This window comes from Panthera uncia (genome assembly GCF_023721935.1).
Source record: "Panthera uncia isolate 11264 chromosome A1 unlocalized genomic scaffold, Puncia_PCG_1.0 HiC_scaffold_16, whole genome shotgun sequence".
Taxonomy (NCBI): domain Eukaryota; kingdom Metazoa; phylum Chordata; class Mammalia; order Carnivora; family Felidae; genus Panthera; species Panthera uncia.
In genome coordinates, this window is record NW_026057576.1 from 79,477,822 (window position 1) to 79,497,091 (window position 19,270).

At 55.8% G+C, this 19,270-nt stretch overlaps 1 protein-coding gene across 1 annotated transcript in view; it reads left to right on the top strand.

Moving 5' to 3' along the window:
* Positions 1-10,400: 10,400 nt before the first annotated feature.
* The window catches only part of TMEM255B (transmembrane protein 255B), a 41,387-nt gene continuing 32,517 nt past the window's right edge, over positions 10,401-19,270 (top strand). The window contains exons 1-3 of the mRNA XM_049647284.1: positions 10,401-10,446; positions 14,893-15,032; positions 17,634-17,696. Coding sequence (XP_049503241.1) covers positions 10,401-10,446; positions 14,893-15,032; positions 17,634-17,696 — 249 coding nt within the window. The remainder of the gene's footprint in view (positions 10,447-14,892; positions 15,033-17,633; positions 17,697-19,270) is intronic.

Genomic DNA, 19,270 nt, shown 5'->3' on the forward strand with positions numbered 1-19,270 from the left:
TGCACGCACACACACATGCATATACACACCTGTGCAGATACACACGTACCCACGATATACACATGCACATACACAATTTACCTCCATTCTCACCTCTTTATGACTACCAGATTTAAAAATTGCTTGCAGGGTGCCTGGGTGGCTCAGTGGGTTAAGCGACCAACTTTGGCTCAGGTCATGATCTCAAGGTTCACGGGTGTGAGCCCTGCGTCGGGCTGTGTGCTGACAGTGTGCAGTCTGCAGCCTGCTTCCGATTCTGTGTCTCCCTCTCTCTCTCCTCTCCTGCTCCTGCTCTGTCTCTTTCTCTCAAAAATAAATAAACGTTAAAAAATATTTAAAAAATAAAAATTGCTTGCAGTGTCTCTACTTGTCAGACTGAGAATTCCTGAGCACATGGACACACACCCCTCAACCTGGTCCCCTACCATTGTGATAGTGTGGTTTTACTCTGCTACTCAGTAGTTAGTTTTTATAGGTCTGGTTCCCCTCTCTCCCAAACCTGCACCACACACTTGTCTGAGACACCGCTTAAGTGAGTGGCATTGTGGCTGCCTTGGACAGAGGCCCCCTGGGCAGGCCCTGGGATTTAATGAGGGGGACTAGATGCTATGCGGGGCAGTGCTGACGGACACGGTGGCTGACAGAGACCGGGGCAGGACATATTGCTGTGCATGGCGGGAACTGCATGTACTGAGTATCATACCAGGTGCTGCAGAGAAGCACGGCACTCTGTCTTTTTCCTGTTTGTGCTCTGCTCTCCACGGGTGGCCTGCGTGTGGCCCCAGGGACAGACCTGTCCCATGCCCCTCTCGTGCCCTGCTGTGCCCACATCTGTGTCAGGTGCTGGGAGACACCTGTCCCCCTGGGCTAGCAAACACTTCCTCCATGTCCTTGGATGATCTGGCAGTCGTTGTAAATTAGATTAAACCCTTTTCCTGCTCATCCTCTGTGAAGGGTCCTAGAAGCCCCTGGACGAACAGGGCTCAGGTTAGTAGGGAGGACACGGGGGCTGGTGGGGCTGTCTTGTGGGCTCTTGCCAGTGGGTCTGGCTGGTGTTCATTCCTGTAGGTCCCCAAGGCAACGGGGACCTTGATGGCTCACTCGTTCTTCCCAACCCTGCACAGGACAGTTCAGACTGGGACTGCGTGTCGCCCTGGGGGCCTGGGAGCAAAAGCCACCTTCCCAGTTCAGGAAGGCAGGAAGCCAACACGGGTTCTGGATGCGGTGTACTCCCGTCCTCCCCCCGCGCCACCTGTGAGGACGCTGGAACGCGTGCAGCACACGGGACGCACCAAGGAAGACTGGGGTGGGGAGGGGGACGTAGCTGGCTGGCCCCGGACTGCGGGTGACCCAGGCCGGCGCTGGAGGGGCCGCTGGCCGGCAAAGAGGAACGCGGCCCTGGGAGGAGGGCATGAAGGAGCCAGCCCGGTGACGCAAGGCCCATCCACAAGGGACGCCCACGGCCTGCGAAGCTGAGTGGGTCCTGACTGCCACCTGCCCTCAGCCGTGACCTGGCGCTGACTGTGGGCCTGAGCTTTCGCCCTCCGCCCCCCGGGTATGAGCCCCTCCCCATCCCCTCTCCTGATGAGGACAGAGGGAGGGAACCCACCTGGAGCCGGCAGCACGCGGCTGGGACGCCATGGCCGCCGTGGCCGCCATATGTCAGGAGGAGTTACATACGAAATGTGTGTGCAGATGCGGCGCGAATTAGCAGAGGGCGGGGCGCGGGGCGAGGGCACTGAGCCAGCGTGGCGGGCAGGACATGCGGGGACGCGCCGTCTTGGTTGGCTCGTGGGAGAGCCCACGCGGGCCTGGGTGACGGCGGGACAGAGACGTGCTCACAGGACAGCAGGGACTCTGGCCAACCCTTGCCCCCGCCCCCCGACCGGCTTCGTCTGCACGCGCTGCTGTGGCCCGCTGGCGCGCTCCCCGAGGTCCTCCTGGGCTCCGCTCCGTCCTCGCCCACAGGCCGGGCCTCACCTGGAAACCTGCCGATGGGCAGGCCCGCTGCCAGCAGGCGATTCGCGGAGTGGACCTCAATTTGGAAACGTGAACTTCATCACTAATGTGAGCTGGGCTCGCAGGCACCACCCAGACCACGTAAAATGACGACAAAGAGGCTTCGAGTGTGTGGAAAGTAAACCCCACCTCCCCGGTTACCGTAGAAACGTGTTTCCAAGTTCAGCCCTCTGCCTCTAGGATGCACGGGTGAGGGCGACACGCAGGGCTGAATGGGAGTAGTGGGGGGCGCTGCAGCCTGGCGCTGGACCCACCCGGGCCTGGCCGGGGGCTCACGGTGCTGGTGCTCTGGTGCCCCCCTTGACTCCGGGGACGCCTGGGGGCGGCTGCCTTTCCCTGGAGCGTCACCACTTAATATTTAATAGGTGTCGTGGGCACGGGAGCCTGTGAGGGGTGCATTCTCCACATCAGCAGGCCAGCATCCAGGCTGCACTTGGCAGGCGGTGTGGTGGAAATGGGAGACATCAGACAAGCCCGCGGCTGCCAAGTCCAAGGCCAGGAAGGGGCTCCTGTTCCAGGGAATCACGGTGGGCTTCATGCTTATGGGGGTGGGTGGTGCGTGAGCCCAGGGACCTGGAAACACAAGACATCTGGGACATTGCTGATTCTGCTTCGGCTCAATAGAGAGATCGTTTTTACAAGACCTTCTGGCAAAGCTGGACAGTGTTTTTAATTTAAAAAATTCATGTCTCCAAGACCGTTTCCTGGCCCACCCCACCTCGCTGGTGAGGACAGAGAGGCTGGGGCTGCCACCTGCCGTTTCTCCGGTTGCTTGTCTACATTATTTATTCCCCGAGCTTCATTTCAAGGTCATTTGGTTACAGGAGGGAGTCATGTTTTGCAGTTTGTACTCCACTCCCCTGAGAGCAAGAGCCTGGCTGCACCTGCCTGGGGGCCAGGAGGCCCATGGTTCCCCAACAAACAAAGGAAACAGACTCTGGATGACTAAGGTGGCTCCTGGCTACTTTTGCTTCTTCCAGTCCTGCTCTTGTCAGAGCTGGGAGCCCCCACGTCCCTGTCCCCAGAGCTGGCTGCCCCTGTCTGCTCAAATAAACTGGTTTTTCTGATGTGATGGGTCCCCCAGCAAGTCCTGCAGAGGATGGGGCCGGAGGGTGAGAGACAGGCAGGGGAGGAGTGCTGTGCCCAGCAGGTGCCTGACCTGGCAGGGAGCAGGTGCTGACCAGTGTTGGGAAGTCAAGTGTATGCAGTCTCCTTTAACACGTGTGTGCTGTGGGCCTGCCTGGAGTTGGACGCTGCTTGAACGAGGGAACACCTGTCTTGAGAGAATATATTTCCTAGTAGAATGGACAGGTATCACGGTCATCCTTCCCGCCACTGCTTCACACACTGCTCTTGCCCAAAAGAATCAAACTTTTGGTTCTTAGAGCCTTTGGAAGGCCCTTCCCCGACTTTGCCGCCCTGGCTGCCCCCCACCAACCCCACTGCAGTGTGGGGCCTCCGGCTGGTGCACCAGACTCTTCTACTCCCTTCCTTGTTCAGTGGCTTCAGGGAGGGGGGCCTGTGGCAAGTGGGACAGTAGACATCCCTGTGTCTTTCCATCTCGGTTCCTCCAAAGCCTGAGCTGGAAACCTGAGAGGCAGTGAGACAAGGGCGTGCTGGGCCAGTGTAGGGAGGAGGTGGACATCCGGGGCAGTTGTCAGCACTGATGGCCAGATGCACCCCTGCCCCACACTGTCCCCCACTTGCGTGTGTGTGCCTGTGTGTCCTATGTGCTGCGGGGGGCCCTCAGGCCCAGGGCTCCTGCTGGCTGGAATGATGGAGAAGAAGTGTCACACGGTCCAGAATTGTGGCAGCCGATGTCCTCCCGCCCTCCCATGGGCCAGAAGCCCTGATCTCAGTGTCCCTGGGCCCAGGGGTGCCCGTGGGGGGCGAGGCCGTGCTGGCTGTTGGGAGGCCTGGGTCTCCCTCCGGCTGGGCCCACCCGTGGGGACCCCTGTTAGTTCTGCATTAGTTAGTTAGTTAGTTAGTTCTGGATTCTAACTGCATGTTTACTTCTGTTTCTCATTTCTAGCTGCAGTATTCTTAAAGGGCCAGTCTGTGTGGCCTGTCCGTGGCCCAGCACATGTGTCTTGTGCACAGAGGAATTTAGTAAATATTCTCTGGCTGCTTTGTGAATGTAAGCTTAAATGCCTGCACTCAGGTAAATACGTGCTTTCCCACTTAGAAGATGTAACTGTGCTTTGAAATTGGGCTGACCTGGTTTATATCTTGTCTCTGCCGTTAGCCAAATACTTGACTTTGGAAAAATTATCTAAATTCTGGGGGCCTGTTTTTCATCTGTGAAATAAAATCGTACAAATTAAATAAGGCCACAGGGTGCAAAGCAGTGACCACGCTGTAGGAGGTGTGTGGTCAGTGCTCTGTCAGAGCCACATACCCCCCCCCCCCCCCCCCCCCCCGCCAACCAGTCCTAAGGGATGCATGCAGGGGCCATGGCACCTCTGGGCTAGGCGCTCTGGGGAGGCGTGTGTGTTTCTTGTGCTCGCCGAACCCGTGTCCGTATCGGGGAGGTCTGGGGACACTACAGCGTTGTCACCCTGAGCAGGGAGTTTGGTGTTGGGGAGAACAGCCTGCATGTGTCATAGCTGCTTTCCTACATGATCTTTCCCCTTATGTTAGTGATTTTATTAAGTTAGTTGCTTTATTTTTTTTTATTATTTTTTAATTTTTTTTAACGTTTATTTATTATTGGGAGACAGACACAGAACATGAGCAGGGGAGGGGCAGAGAGAGGGGCAGACACAGAATCCGAAGCAGGCGCCAGGGTCTGAGCTGTCAGCACAGAGCCCAACGCCGGGCTCCAACTCACAAACTTCGAGATCATGACCTGAGCTTCCGCTCAGTCGGTTGCTCAACCAGCTGAGCCACCTGGGTGCCCCAAGTTAGTTGCTTTATAAAACACTGCATGTGTCATAATTGTTAACATAACAATTTACCAAACCATAGTCAACTGGGGAGGTTTGCTGAGTGTGCTTTACAAAGGAGAGGAAATGCCAACCTGTTAATGCTGCTTGTCTGCAGCCCAGGGGGACAAATCGTTTATTCTTCTTCAGGGATGGGAAACCGACTGAGCACTTCCCTCACCCGGCAAAGGAGAGTCCGAGCTTAGGAACCAGAGTCCACAGCTGGGGCTGCCGTCCTGGCCAGGCTCACCTCTTCCCGCTTGGTCACAGAAGCTTCCAGTATGGAGCTAGTGCTGTTCAGCTGCTGGGCCTTTGCCCCCTGGACTTAGTACCCTCGCGTTCACCCTGAAGACACACAAGGTAGAGGAGGGGCAGGGGAGCATGGGGATGCCAGGAAGCCTGTGCCTCTGTCTCCAATTCAGCGGCAGCAGCTACGTTAACAGGAGTGAGTTTGTAAACCTGGACGTGCTGGCAACCATGTTCCCAATTTTTAAAAAATGTTTACTTATTTATTTGTTTTGAGAGCGGGGGAGAGGCAGAGAGAGACAGGGAGAGAGGATCCCAAGCAGGCTCCATGCCGTCAGCATAGAGCCCAAAGCAGGGCTCAAACCCACGAACCTCAAGATCATGGCCTGAGCTGAAACCACGAGGTGGATGTTCAGCTGACTGAGCCCCCTCCTCTCTCCCCACCCCCCGAGCGCCCCCCCCCCCCCAGGGTCCCAGTTTTGACCCAGGTTCCCCTATTCCCATGTTAGCTCCCAAGTGTCAAGGGCAAAAGATACCATGGTTCTGGGGGTGGCGGGTGGCAGGATGGACGAACAGGAAGCCGTGCTGTGCGTCCAAAGGGTTTGGGGAACAAAGAAGACGCAGAAGATAGAAAGCTGCGAGCGGCCTGGGGGCCCCTTCCCCCTGCCCTGGGGATCCCACCTTCCTTCTTTTGGGCTTGGCTTTCTGGCTTCCGGCTTTCACGGCAAACAGCTCACGAAGGCAGTCTCCGTCAAGACCCCCACGTCCAATGAAGTTCACATGTCTTGAACTATGGCTTCCAAAAACCTGGGACAATACGGTGCCTTTTCACACGTGTGATTTTGTGGCTTAGGGACTCCAGGCTGTGGAGCCAGTGTGGCTCTCCCATACACTGGATCACCGATGCCGGACCCACCTGTGCTGACTCAGGGCACTTCCTGTGGTTTCTGCGGTTCACCTGCTGATCGGCACTCCGGGCTCTCAGGTTCTCTGACTGTTCCTCTGTTGCTCCCCTTTCACCATCACTGTCACCCGGTTATTGCTGTGTGACATCCCTGTCTTCGCCTTCTTGTGGGGCCGCCACCCCCCACCTTCTGCCTTGGGTCTTCCTCAGGGGCAAGGCCACACCCTAGGACTCAGAGCTCCTGGTGGGTGTGTGCATGTGTCTAAATTATCTTCTTAACGTCACTACTAATTTGTCCAGTCCCTTGATTATCTTCAGACAGGAAGAGGACAGATTTCCCCTTAATTGTCTTAGTGAGAGCTCAATTAAATTACATTTAAAAACTTCCCTGATCTGGGGTGCCGGGGTGGCTCAGTTTGGTTGAGCATAAGACTGTTGATTTCCACTCAGGTCATGATCCCAGTGTTGTGGGATCAAGGCCCCCAGCTGTGCTCTTTGCTGAGCATGGAGACTGCTTAAGATTCTCTCCAGGCCGCTGGGGTGGCTCAGTCGGTTGAGTGCCTGATTTTGGCTCATGTCATGATCTCCTGTTCTGTGGGTTTGAGCCCCACGCCGGGCTCTGTGCTGACAGCTCAGAGCCTGGAGCTTGCTTCAGATTTTGTGTCCCCCTCTCTCTCTGCCCCTCCCCCACTCATGCTCTGTCTCTCTGTGTCTCAGAAATAAATGAACATTAAAAAATAAACATTAAAAAAAACACAAACAAGGTGGTTCTAAAGCTAAAATTGAGGAGCACCTGGGTGGTTCAGTGGGTTAAACGTTGGACTTCGGCTCGGGTCATGATTTGTGGGTTCGAGCCCGGCGTCAGGCTCTGTGCTGAAAGCTCGGAGCCTGGAGCCTGCTTCGGATTCTGTGTCTCCCTCTCTCCCTGCCCTTCCCCTGCTCGCACTCTATGTTTCTGTCACATTAAAAACAAAAAATCAAAAACTTCCCGGATCCTAGACTGTCGCTCCCTGCAGAGGTGGGCTTGCTGCAGGCCCCTGGGTCAGGTCGAGGCAGGTAAACAATTGTCATTGGTGCAGTCAGCACAGGAGCTAATGCACCTGTCACACTGGGTGGTCACACTGGTGGACGCTTCCCGGTGGGGAGGGGTCTGAGGAATGAATTCTGACCCTCTCTGCAGTTACGCACGCAGCCTTTGGAAGAATTCTGCATCCGCTTGTGGTCACCCAGTTAGCCTCCTGGGACCTTGGTGTCTCCACCTGCAAAAGGGAGCAGCCCTGGGTTGTCCCAGGATGCCCTGCAGTCCGCTGAGCGCTGGGGCGCCTTCCAAAGCCCTTCCTAGCCATGCTCTTGCAGCCGTGAAAGAACTTCAAACACCTGCCCATTTCCAATCGGCATCCAAAGTTGCCTGTATAGACTCGTCAATCGGAAAAGGCCATCGTGTCTGGCAGCACACACACATCTTAAATATATTTTCAGCAAACTGTGGAGTGCGTTGCCCTGCAGGGTGGTGGGCACAGGCTTTGCTCCCGGCTCCGCCACTTCCCAGCTGTGTGGCCGCGTGCTGCTTGCCTCACCTCTCTAGGCCTCAGTTGCCTCACTTAAAACGGCAACCCCAGCAGCAGCTCACGCTTGCAGCCCCGGGGTGGGGGGCTCTCTTTCTGTGGGAGCACCGTGTGCCTCGTGGCCCCGGAAGCCGGGGAGCCCGCGCCTTTTGGTCCCACTTGAGGGCAGACCTTCCTCTGATTATCTTTCTATATTTCAGTAAATCACGCCATTAAAAATGGCTATTTTTTCTCGTCAATATTTACTGCAGAACGTTTAGCGAAGTCAGTAAAAGCGTGTTATCTCCTTTCACTCTCTGGTCTCTGAATTTCTTTATTTTTCTGGCAGCTCCCGTTTTCTCCCTCTGTGCCTCTGATGGCAATGTCGTGGTTCCCTCAACCTTTCCAGCCATCCCTCACAACTGGGGTCTAGGGAGGCCATATTGTTTTCAAGTCTTTCAACCTTTTAAAGACATATGATTTTGCAAGTGGAGTCAGAGGTCTCTAGACGTGGTTCCCAAAGCCGTCTCTAGATGTGGTTTCCCACACGAGCGGGGACACTGCTCTGGAGCTGTTCTTGCTTACCACGTAAGCATTCACGTATCTGCACGTCCACGTTTCCTCCGGCTGGCACGTCTGTATGTACACGGACGCCATGGTGTTGCACGTCCACAGCATGAGGCTGCTATGGTCGTGGCTCGTTGCCTGCACTTACCCACCTGGCCCAAATTGCTGTCACGTCTCAGCGGATTCAGCCCCCTAAACCGGGCTCTTTGCTTCTACCTGCCATGCTGCACGGCACCCTGCGGTGGTATTTCTACACCTGGCTGGTGGCCCTCGTGTCACTCTGAGCAGAGCCTGGGGCCTGGCAACGCCTGAGACCCTCCATCTGGCCCGTAAGCCCTCTGGTGTCTTTGCCCACCCCCACCCCCTCCCCAGGCCTGTCCACTTCACCGTGGCCTCTGCACGGGTGTCAGAAATGCTGACTGCTTCCCAGCCTTCGTGTCTGGGTCTGGCCCTCACCTCCCACTCTGACCACGTAATCGCTGCTGGCTCCTGCCACTGCTTCTTCCCTGCTTGGTCTGTGTTCCCCTTTCCCAAAGTGGGTACTGCCTTCTACTCTACTCTGCATTTGCCTCCTTTCCCATATGTACCAGTCGGCATCTCTTCTCCAGGAGAACGCTAGCTCCCTCGGATCTTTGTCTACTGGCTCATCAGTGCTTCCCAAGTGCACAGATCATGTCTAGTATACAGTGGGTGCTCTGCAAATGTGTATTGAGAGGATCAGTGAATGAAGACCATTGTTTTTCAGGTTTAGACACACCGCATAAAGGCTTCCTACTCACCACAACCCCATGAGCCCTCATTGTCGCCCCACGGCCCTTGTACCGATCCATCCCAACCACCAGTGGGGTGCCACGTCTGCATCAGAGCACGGCCCTGTCCTGGTGTAGGCGTTTAGGCTGTGCCCGTGGCTGTGCTGATGTACATGGGACATCGAGCCGCACACGTGTGCAGCGTCTCTCCATCACGGCGACGGCCCCTGTAGAATAGTGGCCTTCTTCACAGCTACCGCACTCCCACCGATTCAGAGTCACTGGTCAGGGTCGAGCTCAGGACCGCAGTAATTAAAACACGCCTTGAGATGATTGGATCGGGCGTCCTGGCTCCAGAAACTGACTCTTGGGCAGGTCCTTTGGCAGGGAGCCCTGTTTGCCCTGTTGTAGGTACAAACCTGCTGTTTTCCTGCCTGTCGCTGTCCAAGGGGCCATGGTGCAAGTTAGTGCAGCAGCAGGGAACGAGGGTCCTTGCCCCACGTCCTGTCCATGTTACTCGGTGTTACTGCGAAGTTCCTGCCTGATGGTCAACAATTTGCCAACACTTTTCATGGGAGTGAAAAGACACACGGTTGTTTGTTTGTTTTTTTAATTTTTTTTAATGTTTATTTAGTTTTGAGAGAGAAAGAGACAGAGACAGAGCATGAGCAGGGGAGGGGCAGAGAGAGAGGGAGACACAGACTCCGACGCAGGCTCCAGGCTCTGAGCCATCAGCACAGAGCCCGACTCGGGGCTCGAACTCACAGACCGTGAGATCATGACCTGAGCTGAAGTCGGATGCTCAACCGACTGAGCCACCCAGGTGCCCCGACACGTGGTTGTTTTTGATGACCTTCTAATTCCCGGGGAGGCTGGGTGCCTCTCACGCTTGCTGGGACCATTTGAAAATGGCATGAATGGTCTTCACAAGACTGTTTCCTCACCGCCATATGAAGCACTGGGTCCTGGGACCCCTTCCTCCAGCAGCTCCCATCTGACCTGGAGATTTCACTCACTCTGCAGCAGTGTGATGCAGGCCAAGGTGAATGGGTGGGGGCGTGACAGGAGCCTGCAGCGTCTATGTGTTTGTTCATTCATTCATTCATTCCAGAGCTCACCCCTGGACAAGAGCAGAAGCAGGTCCCTGCCGCCCCCAGGAGCCCTGTTGGGGCAGGTGGGCCAACAGGGCCTCCCTGCATCCCTCCCCTCTGCAGCCTGTGACCTGCGGGCACCGACCAGAAATCCAGGGGGACTTTCCAGTGGGTCTGCCTCAGGCCCTCAGCAACCTCCCCCCCCCCCAACACACACATGCAGGACCAGTGGGAGGAGGGGGGAGGGAGGGAGCGCAGGTGGGAAGGAGGCGGTCTGAGCACAGAGAAGGGGCGGTGCTCCTGGACACTGATCCTCACTGATCCACGGCCAGACAGAGCCAGTGCTCTCCCCCGAGATGCAGCCACCGGTGCCCGGGCCCCTGGCCCTGCTGGACAACACAGGTGAGGAGGTACCGGCATGCAGGCAGGTCGTGGGCTGGGGTGGGAGTTGGGAGGGTAAAGGCCAGGTCCACAGCTCCTTCCAGCAACCCTGGGGCTTCACCTTTGGGACCTTGTACTGACACGGATTCTCTCCTGGCCAGGCTCTGCCCTTTCTCCCTGCTTGCCTGTCTCAGCTTCTGGGTCTCCCCTGTCTGTTCCCACATCTGTTACCACAGACAGCAGGCTCCTACTTCCCAGCTGACACCCACACTGCCCTCAGCCTCCCCTGCCCTTGCTCAGCCTGCACACATTTCTAGAACTTGTTTCAACAACCGGTGGCTTCTTCTCATGGTTTGGTGCAGCTCTGTTCCAATCCCCTACATCCTCTGGCCCACGAGTCCTGGAACCCCGGGTTCTTTGATTGGCCGGACCAAGCCCAGATGCATCTGGACAGGCCCCAGGCCTGGAAGGATGCTGGTGTGTTTTCCTGAGGGGGGAGGGGAAGGTTTGGAAGGAAAAGAAAGGAGGACTCCCTGAGACGCTGGGGGTGGGGGGGACACCAGCCACCTCCTGCTGTTTCCCCCCCATGGGTGATCCCGTCCTCCCCACGGGTGATCCCATCCCCCCCCCCCCCCACACACACCCAGTGGCTTCTGCTGCCTCCAGCATCTTTGGAAAGTCTTACTAAAAACCAGATGAGTTAGTGGTGTTTGAGTTTTGAATAATAGCCAAGGAATCTGGCTTCTTGAAAGAACAGCCCTGCACCTCCGTCTCCAAGGTACAGTGCTCTGTGGCAGACTGATTCCCATGTGTTTCGTCCTCCAGACAGGTTACTCACTAGTGATGGTAATGATGCCTGTTCTTAACTAACTGTCATCATGTATTACACTAACGGGACGCAATGGTCTAACTAGCTATCATCACATATTACGCTAATGGGACGTGATGGTTTAAAACAGTTTGGACTTAGTTGGTTCTTCTGATGAGAAATCATAAACTAAGAAAGTAATACCAGGAGTTGGTCTCTTACTTAAAAATTCTAAACCTTAGTGTGCCCGGGGTGGCCTCATAGGTATTTCCTAGTTCATGTTTCTGCAGTCAGCACCCTGGTGTGTGTCAGATGCCAAAGCAGACAGTGGGAAGCTGATGGCTGAGTCACGCCATTCTGCCTGGGTCTAGTTACAGGGGCATCTCTTTGCCTCTGTGACCGGGTGTCCCAACGTGAGGAAGTGAGCACATTCTTCTCCCTGGGACACCAAGGCCCTGCTGGCAGGGAGGCGGTGACGGGGGGGCTTCCAAGCTCTCCCCCCACCCCCGACACCATCTTGGTGACGGGAACTGCAGCCCATCCAGTCTAGACGTGGCCAGACTGCCACAGGAGCCGTGGTTCGGGAGAGGGCTGGGGCTGGGGTGCAGGGCAAGGGAGGGCCTACGTGGCTCAGATGCTCTAGGAGGGACGGACACACAGGCAGGGAAAGACGTGAGCACCACGCAGAGATGGCTGGTGGCCTTCCCCTCAAGCTGGAGAGCCGGCTTAGAGCCGGGACTGTGCTACTGTTCCCTCCGCCCTGGCTGATGGATTCACTCCGCTCACCTCAGTGGGGAGTGGGGGGGCTTTCCCCGAGGTCCTCGCGCTGGGGCCGCATGGCCCTTAGGAGGCAGCTAACGCAGGTGTTGCCATCATCTCCACTTTGCAGATCGGGAAGCTGAGGTTGGTGGCTCCAGATCTGCCTGTCTGAGCCAGGCACGGGCTCCAGCGGCAGACGGGCCAGACAGCCCCCACCTCACGGGCTTCTCCTCTGGGCAGCTCGAGACCACACAGCCGGTCCGGGAGGCTGCCTGGGTGTGGCAGACTGGACAGATGTTTGTCTTGAGGGTGCGCCATTTGTAACCACACATACTAACGGCCCTGCTGATGGGTAGGAGGATCCGGGGGTGGTCCACGGGGCGCTGAGGGCTTCCTGTAGTGCACAACCCTTTCGTCTCTGAAACCTGATCTAACAATGTGTTGTAGGGTAATTGTAAAGATGTCCTGCCTTCTTCTTGAGTTTATTTCTCATTCCCTGGTTTTTATGCCATCTCCTGTATTTATAAGGAGCATTTAAGGTCAGGATTCTGCCTCTCTGGAGTCCAGACACCACAGCTGGCCAGAGCCACGCTTTCTGGCACCCTGCACGAGTGGGGCCGCCGTCCTCGGCCTCCCGTTAACTGTCCCCGCAATGCCGTGGGGTGACAGCATCTCGAGGGCCTGAGCCTTGGAGGGAAAGCCGGACTCGGGAGACCATGACGGAATGGGCCTCAGGGGGATGACCACCATCGCGAAGGAGACGTGTTTAGCTTTTTGCTCCACTGTCATCAGCGTGTCCGAGTGTCACTAGCGGATCTGACGATGTTCCTGCAGGCAGGTGCCACTGGTGCCACGGAGGGGTTAAGGGACAAGGCCCCGGGGGTTGTTGTGCTGTGGTGGGAACAGGTGTTGAGACATCTGGCTGGTGGTCTTGGGCGTAAGATATGCGATGCCTCCAGTTAGGAAAAACGGCACAAGAGAAGCGCGTTGCCTGAGCTTGCACAGTGAGTTTGTCTGTGTAGTTCATGTCTGAGCACGTGACCACCTGGTCATTACTTGACTGGCCATTGAGCGTTGCTGGCAGGGCCACAGAATTGTAAATTCAGGCACCTTCCAGAGCACATGCGCAAACTCCCGCATGCAGCTGGCCCCCCACTGAGCACACACAGTGTTGACAGAAGAACTTCAGTGCAGGCAAAGACCTGTATTCCTTGCATCCTGATTTGGTTCTGAATCACAGGGCTCAAGATCGCTAAGCTTCCAGAAAGCAAAAGCCTGGGGCACCTGGGTGGCTCAGTGGGCTAAGTGTATGACTCTTGATCTCAGCTCAGGTCACGATCCCAGGGTGGTGGGCTCGAGCTCTGCATGGGGCTCTGTGCAGATGGTGAGGAGCCTACTTGGGATTCTCTCTCTCTCTCTCTCTCTCTGTCCCCTCTCCCCCATCTCTCTTTCTCTCTAAAAAAATTAAAATTAAAAAAACCATTATAAAACAAAACACAAGCCAGCAGCCTGGTTGGGCTCGGAGTGGAGTCTTGCCTTGGCCTCTCCTGGCAAACTGTCTCCGTGGTGTGGCTGCTGCTGATGGAGCACGGGGCAGGGGGGTGATTGCTGTAAACGGGGCTTCCCTGCCTCCCCGAGACACACCACAAAGAAGAAAGTTAGGGCAACGAGAAACCCAGAATTCGAGACTTGAGGGAGGGCCAGGCAATGGCAAGTTCTTTCTGGCTGCCTTCTTGAGTTCTGTGCCACCTGGAATTAGGTTTGCCTACAAACCCCGGGACATCCCAAGTAGCAGCCATAGTCCAGGGACTTTATCCTGCTGCTCAAGTTCCGAGGCAACAACCGGGGCCATCTTCCTGCGCTGCCATTCTGCAAGTGCTGCCTCTGTGCACAAGGTTCCCTCATGGCCCAAAATGGCTGCCTGGGGTTCTGCCTTTCTGCTCATATTCCAGGCAGTGGGAAGGATGACTGGGAGAAAGGCAAGGGGCAGGCTCCTTTAAGAGATGTCTGCTGGGCCTATGGAGCATCCTTTGCTTGGACGGACGGACGGACGGACAGATGGACAATTATTTGGCAAGAATGTAACCGTGCAGCTGGAGCAGAGGCTGTAGGATGCGCCCTTCACACTTCCGCATCCCATAACGGGCTGTTAACAAAGGCAAGGGGATGGGTGTCCGGGTGGGAAGTGGCAGCCTCCGATGCGCTTCTGAGTCTTTTCTGCCCCCTGTCATGTAGCCATTCACGGGTTTGACACTGAGCAGGGTCCTGGGGGTGGATGGTGGGTGGGGACAACTTGGGTGGCGCTGCATGGAGCAGAGCGGCCTCTGAGTGCAAGGTGCCCCCTGCAGTCTGGAGCAGGGCAGGCGTGTGGGGTTCGAGGACGAGGGAGGGTCTGCACACAGTGGGCGCTCAGTAAGTGGCTGAGCACGACCTCTGCTGTGTGGGCTGCCAGGATGAAGGCTTCGGAGGGCACTGGTTTTGGGGTGAGGCCTGGTGGCATGGACCCTTGAGCACCTAGCCTGCAGGCACGGTGTCAGGTGGCAGGGAGCAGGGAAATCACACCCCACCTGCCCGCATGAGGTTCATTGTCTGGGGTTCTGGGACCTGGGCACTAAATGCTGGAGTGAGGGTCACTGGTTGCAGTGGGGGCTGCAGAGCAGGGGAGGCGGATGTCGAGGAGTGGGGATGAAACATTTCGGGTGGGTTGGCAGGTGACGAGGGAGACCCCGAGTCCCCACCCAGAGAAACAGGGCAACTGGGAAGAAGGGGTGGCCTGTGCGGGTGGTCTGGGGTCCTCGGAGCCTGTGGCCCGAGAGCAGCATGGCGAGGAGGGTGCTGTTGGCTGGGCCCCGCTCTGAGCCCATCCCCTTGCTAACGGTTCCTGTTTGTCCTCCTTCCAGAAGGGTTTGCCAGAAGAAAGACCTCACTTTGGTTTGTGGGGTCGCTGCTGGTGGCGTCCGTCTGTATCCTGACCATCGGCCTCGCGGCCACCACCAGGACAGAGAACGTGACCGTGGGGGGCTACTACCCAGGGGTCATTGTGAGTGTGGCCACCCCCGGGGGTGTGAGGGAGGGCTGCGCCATGTCGGGGCTTGTGGCCGGCAGAGTCTGTCCCCAGAGGCACCCGTGTCCCCTCCCGGGCCCTGTGTGGGTGGTGGTTGCTGATCAACTGGTCTTGACGGGGGCCTGGAGCAGGGGTGGGAGGGGGTGCAGAGACCAGCCCTGACGGCCGGATTCCAGCCCCGATACAGCGCTCTGACCACAGCTTTAATTGAGTCCTGCAAAGACCCCCCTGTGGAGGGTAGTGTTCCTCACTCCATCTTGTGGGGGCGGCAGCAGAGGGCGTCACCAACCACTAACTTCATATTTCCGGCAGTAATGCCACGCGGCAAATTGGGGACAGCCTAATCAGATCTGGCAAGAAGGGCCACCCAGATTCAGAATTACCAGGGAGATTTTTTTGAACTATGAATTCACATCCACATCCACTGTTGTTAGCAGTAGAATTTGCTCCAAGGGCATACACTGGACAGGAGTCTGGAAGGGGCCTTTATCAGCTATGAGGCCCTTAAAATGCACCAGAACCCAGAGCTGCTGTGTCAAAAATGCTAAATCAAGGTTTTCTTTTTTAATGAAGATCTTTTAATCACATTACTGTCACTAAAAGTATCAAGATTAGTAATAACATTAGTTATTAGATAATAACATTCTAATAACATTAGTTATTAGAATAACATTAGTCCGACGTTTTTAGCAAGGATGGAAAGGTTTTGACATTAAATATTTAAAGATATTTCACATACATTGTTCACTTTATCTCTATTAAAATTTTTTTTTCAAGTTTCTTTCTTTCCTTTTTTTTTTTTTTAATTTTTTTAACCTTTATTTATTTTTGAGACAGAGAGAGACAGAGCATGAATGGGGGAGGGTCAGAGAGAGGGAGACACAGAGTCTGAAACAGGCTCCAGGCTCTGAGCTGGCAGCACAGAGCCCGACGCAGGGCTCAAACTCACGGACTGTGAGATCATGTCCTGAGCCGAAGTCAGACGCTTAACTGACTGAGCCACCCAGGTGCCCCTCAAGTTTATTTATTTCTTTTAAGAGAGATAGAGGGAAAGAGAGCTCAGGGGATGGGCAGAGACAGAGGGAGAGAGAATCCCAAGCAGGCTCTGTGGTGTCAGCACAGAGCCCGACACGGTGCTCGATCCCACGACCCTGGGGTCATGACCTGAGACGAGATCAAGAGTCGGATGCTTGACCGACTAAGCCACCCAGGAGCTCCCACTTCATCTTTATATTAATACTTTATTTTTATTTTTTGTCTGTGTTTTATAAGCCTATATTATCTACTTGTGTGTTGTTTATGAGTAAACACATAGGGTCTGCGCAGAAAAAGTTTTATCAGTAAAATGTTAAGAGCTGCCAATATGTTGGGGCCCTACTTTTCTGCCGGGTGTTGTGGCGGGACCCCTGGAAATGGGGCCAGGGCTGTGAGGACCCACCCCCCAAGGTCAAGCCTCTGGCAGAGCCAGGTTCCCGGGCAGTGGCCAGTCTGAAGGTGAGCTACGGAGACCAGATGAAATCCACCTGAAGACGATGTGGGTAAAGGTCCCTTCCTAGGAGACCCCGCGTCCCACGTGGGCATGACAGCAGCAGTTCTCAGGATGAAGCCACGGCTGGAGGCACATCTTGGAAAGAGCATGCCAGTTGGCGAAACTTAATGGAAACACCTTAATACATTATGTTGGCCTGGAATTCTGATGCTTTTGAGCTGTGGAGCTGTATGTGAAGAAAACGTTCACCTTTCCTCCTTGAGAATTCTTCAGTTACAGGTGGTAACTTCCTCCGTGCACATGTGTCCGTCTCCACAGGCACTGTTCACCATTACAGATACAGGCTTCTGTAGCCGTAAGGCGGTCAGACTTTCAGGGCATTAAATTTGACACCGTGGACTTGAGCGCCCACTGAGGTGCCTCCCAAACTCCGGGGCAGGCGGGGCCCCTACCCAGCTGCTCACCTCCGTTGTCCCTTGTCCGACGTCGTTCAAGCTGAGGGAACCACACTCAGTGGAGGGTCAAGCCTGGCCCTGGGTCCCTGGTTTTGAGGTGAGGAGGCCAGGAGCTGAGGCTGTCTCCAGGATAGGGAGACGTCCCTCAGCATCCTTCTCCTGCTGGAGCCTCCTTCCCTCCTTTTACCTCCTCCCTTCTCATGATTACCTGTCTGCGGGCTCACCTATGGGCGCCTGGTCCCCACACCTTCCCTGAGGAGCCAGCCTCTGACTTGGACTTCCGCCAGGCCTGGGGGAAAGCAGGTGGGCCCCTCACCCTCTGGGTAACCATGAGGGGCTGTCCCTCAGGCCGGAGGTGAGGGGCCTGTGCTGCCCTATTCTGTGATCAAGAGTTAAATTGTTTGAACGGGTTGCATTTCAGTGGCTTGTATTCCTACCACTGGCTTTGGTGGAGTCCGAGACGCCACCCAGACGGGCACGAGCCTGTGGGCTGCTAGGTGGTGAAGGTGGTTGGGGAGGGGTGACTTTGCCCCTTTGGTAAGATGTTTTCGAGGGGGCGGCCTCTGATTTGCTGATCCCTGCGAGCTCTAAGCCTCCGTGTGCTAACCAGGCACCTTCTCCGTTTCCCTCTAGCTGGGCTTTGGAGCTTTCTTGGGGATTATTGGCATCAACCTGGTGGAGAACCGGAGGCAGATGGTAAGAATGTACGTAGTTTCTTTCAAACGTGGGCAGTAAGAGTGTGTTATGTTATGGCTACAGCTAGTATTCCTGGGGAAGCCCCCGGCCCCAATCCAGCAACCGAGGATCCGGGCCCAGGTTCCCCAGGCTGTGCACTGTACAACTCTGGCCTCAGGGCTTATGGGCGTCCTTCACAGTCTAAGTGACAGTTGCTTCTAGGATTGTAGGGTGAACCCTACAGACTCACATGGTGGTCCTGGCAGCTGAAGTTGAGGCACAGAAAGAAGAGTTTGGGGTATGGGGTGGGTTGGGGATTAGCAAATTAAAGGATGATGTATAGGCTCCCACAGGCCAAGGAGAGGGGGGAGATGCAAAGGCCAGAGGAGCCAAACTCACTCAGACTTGACAGAGAGGAAGTCCAGACCTTGCCCGGCCCCCATGCTCGTCCCCCATGTCTGGTCCCTGGTGGACCCCTGTCCCCCACGTCCTGGAGTAGACTACCGCCAGCCTCGATCGGTTTTGTGAACGTGGTGTTTTTAATCAATGATTTCTATTTGGGATCTGTTTGCTTTGGGGACACAGCTCCAAGAGTAAGCAGTTAATTTTGCCAGTTCACTGTGGGCTGGTGTTGAATTGTGACAGCAGTTCAGGGGGGCTTGGGGCCACATGGCCGGTTCCCACTCACCTCTAACGCCTGCCTGCATTGGCTTCATCTTACTTATTCCCAAATCTGCGGTCACCTGCCCTGGGGTCCACTGTGTGAGGGGCTGCAGTACATGACCCCATGTGCCCCCCCATTCCCTGGCTGAGAGGGAAGGCCTGTGGCTTGGCTGTGGTGGCCGCTGTCATAACTGCGCGATGAGAAAGTGGCCCCTGGTGCAGAAGGAGCCTGGCCAAGTGAGGGTGGTCCTGGGATGGGGCCGGGGAGGAAGCATGACAAAGAGGTTTGGATTCTGGCAGCAAAAAGTGTTTTACCCTGAGTCTGGGGGAGAGGAAGGGTGGGTTGCCACCCTGGGCCGCTGGCTAAGAAGAGGGGGACAGAGGGACCCCACGCTCCTGCCAGGTCCCCAAGCGGTGCGTGACCCCACCGTCCTTGCCTGGCTGGTGCTGGTGTAGGGGGATCTGGGGGGATCAGCCCTCTGGGTCCTTGAAGCACTGGCCTCTGGGTGGATCTCCTGCAGGAGGGAGGGGTCCAGAATCCAGAAGGAGCCCTGGAGGTGGCGCCCTTGAAAATTCTTGTCAAGATCTTTCTGTGCCCCGCTGGGGCCATGGTTAGGAGTCTGCAGTGGGAAAAGCGATTTGCTCCCAAGCTTTAACACATTCAAGTGTCGCTGTCCCCAGGAGAGGTCAGGGATTTAGGGCTGCCAGGAGCGGTCAAGCACAAGGCTCGTTCTCTTCAGCAAACGCTGCTTTTGTTTTTGTTTTTTTTTTTTACTAATATTTGTATTTTTTTTTTAATATATGAAATTTATTGTCAAATTAGTTTCCATACAACACCCAGTGCTCATGGGTGCCCTCCTCAATACCCATCACCCACCCTCCCCTCCCTCCCACCCCCCATCAACCCTCAGTTTGTTCTCAGTTTTTAACAG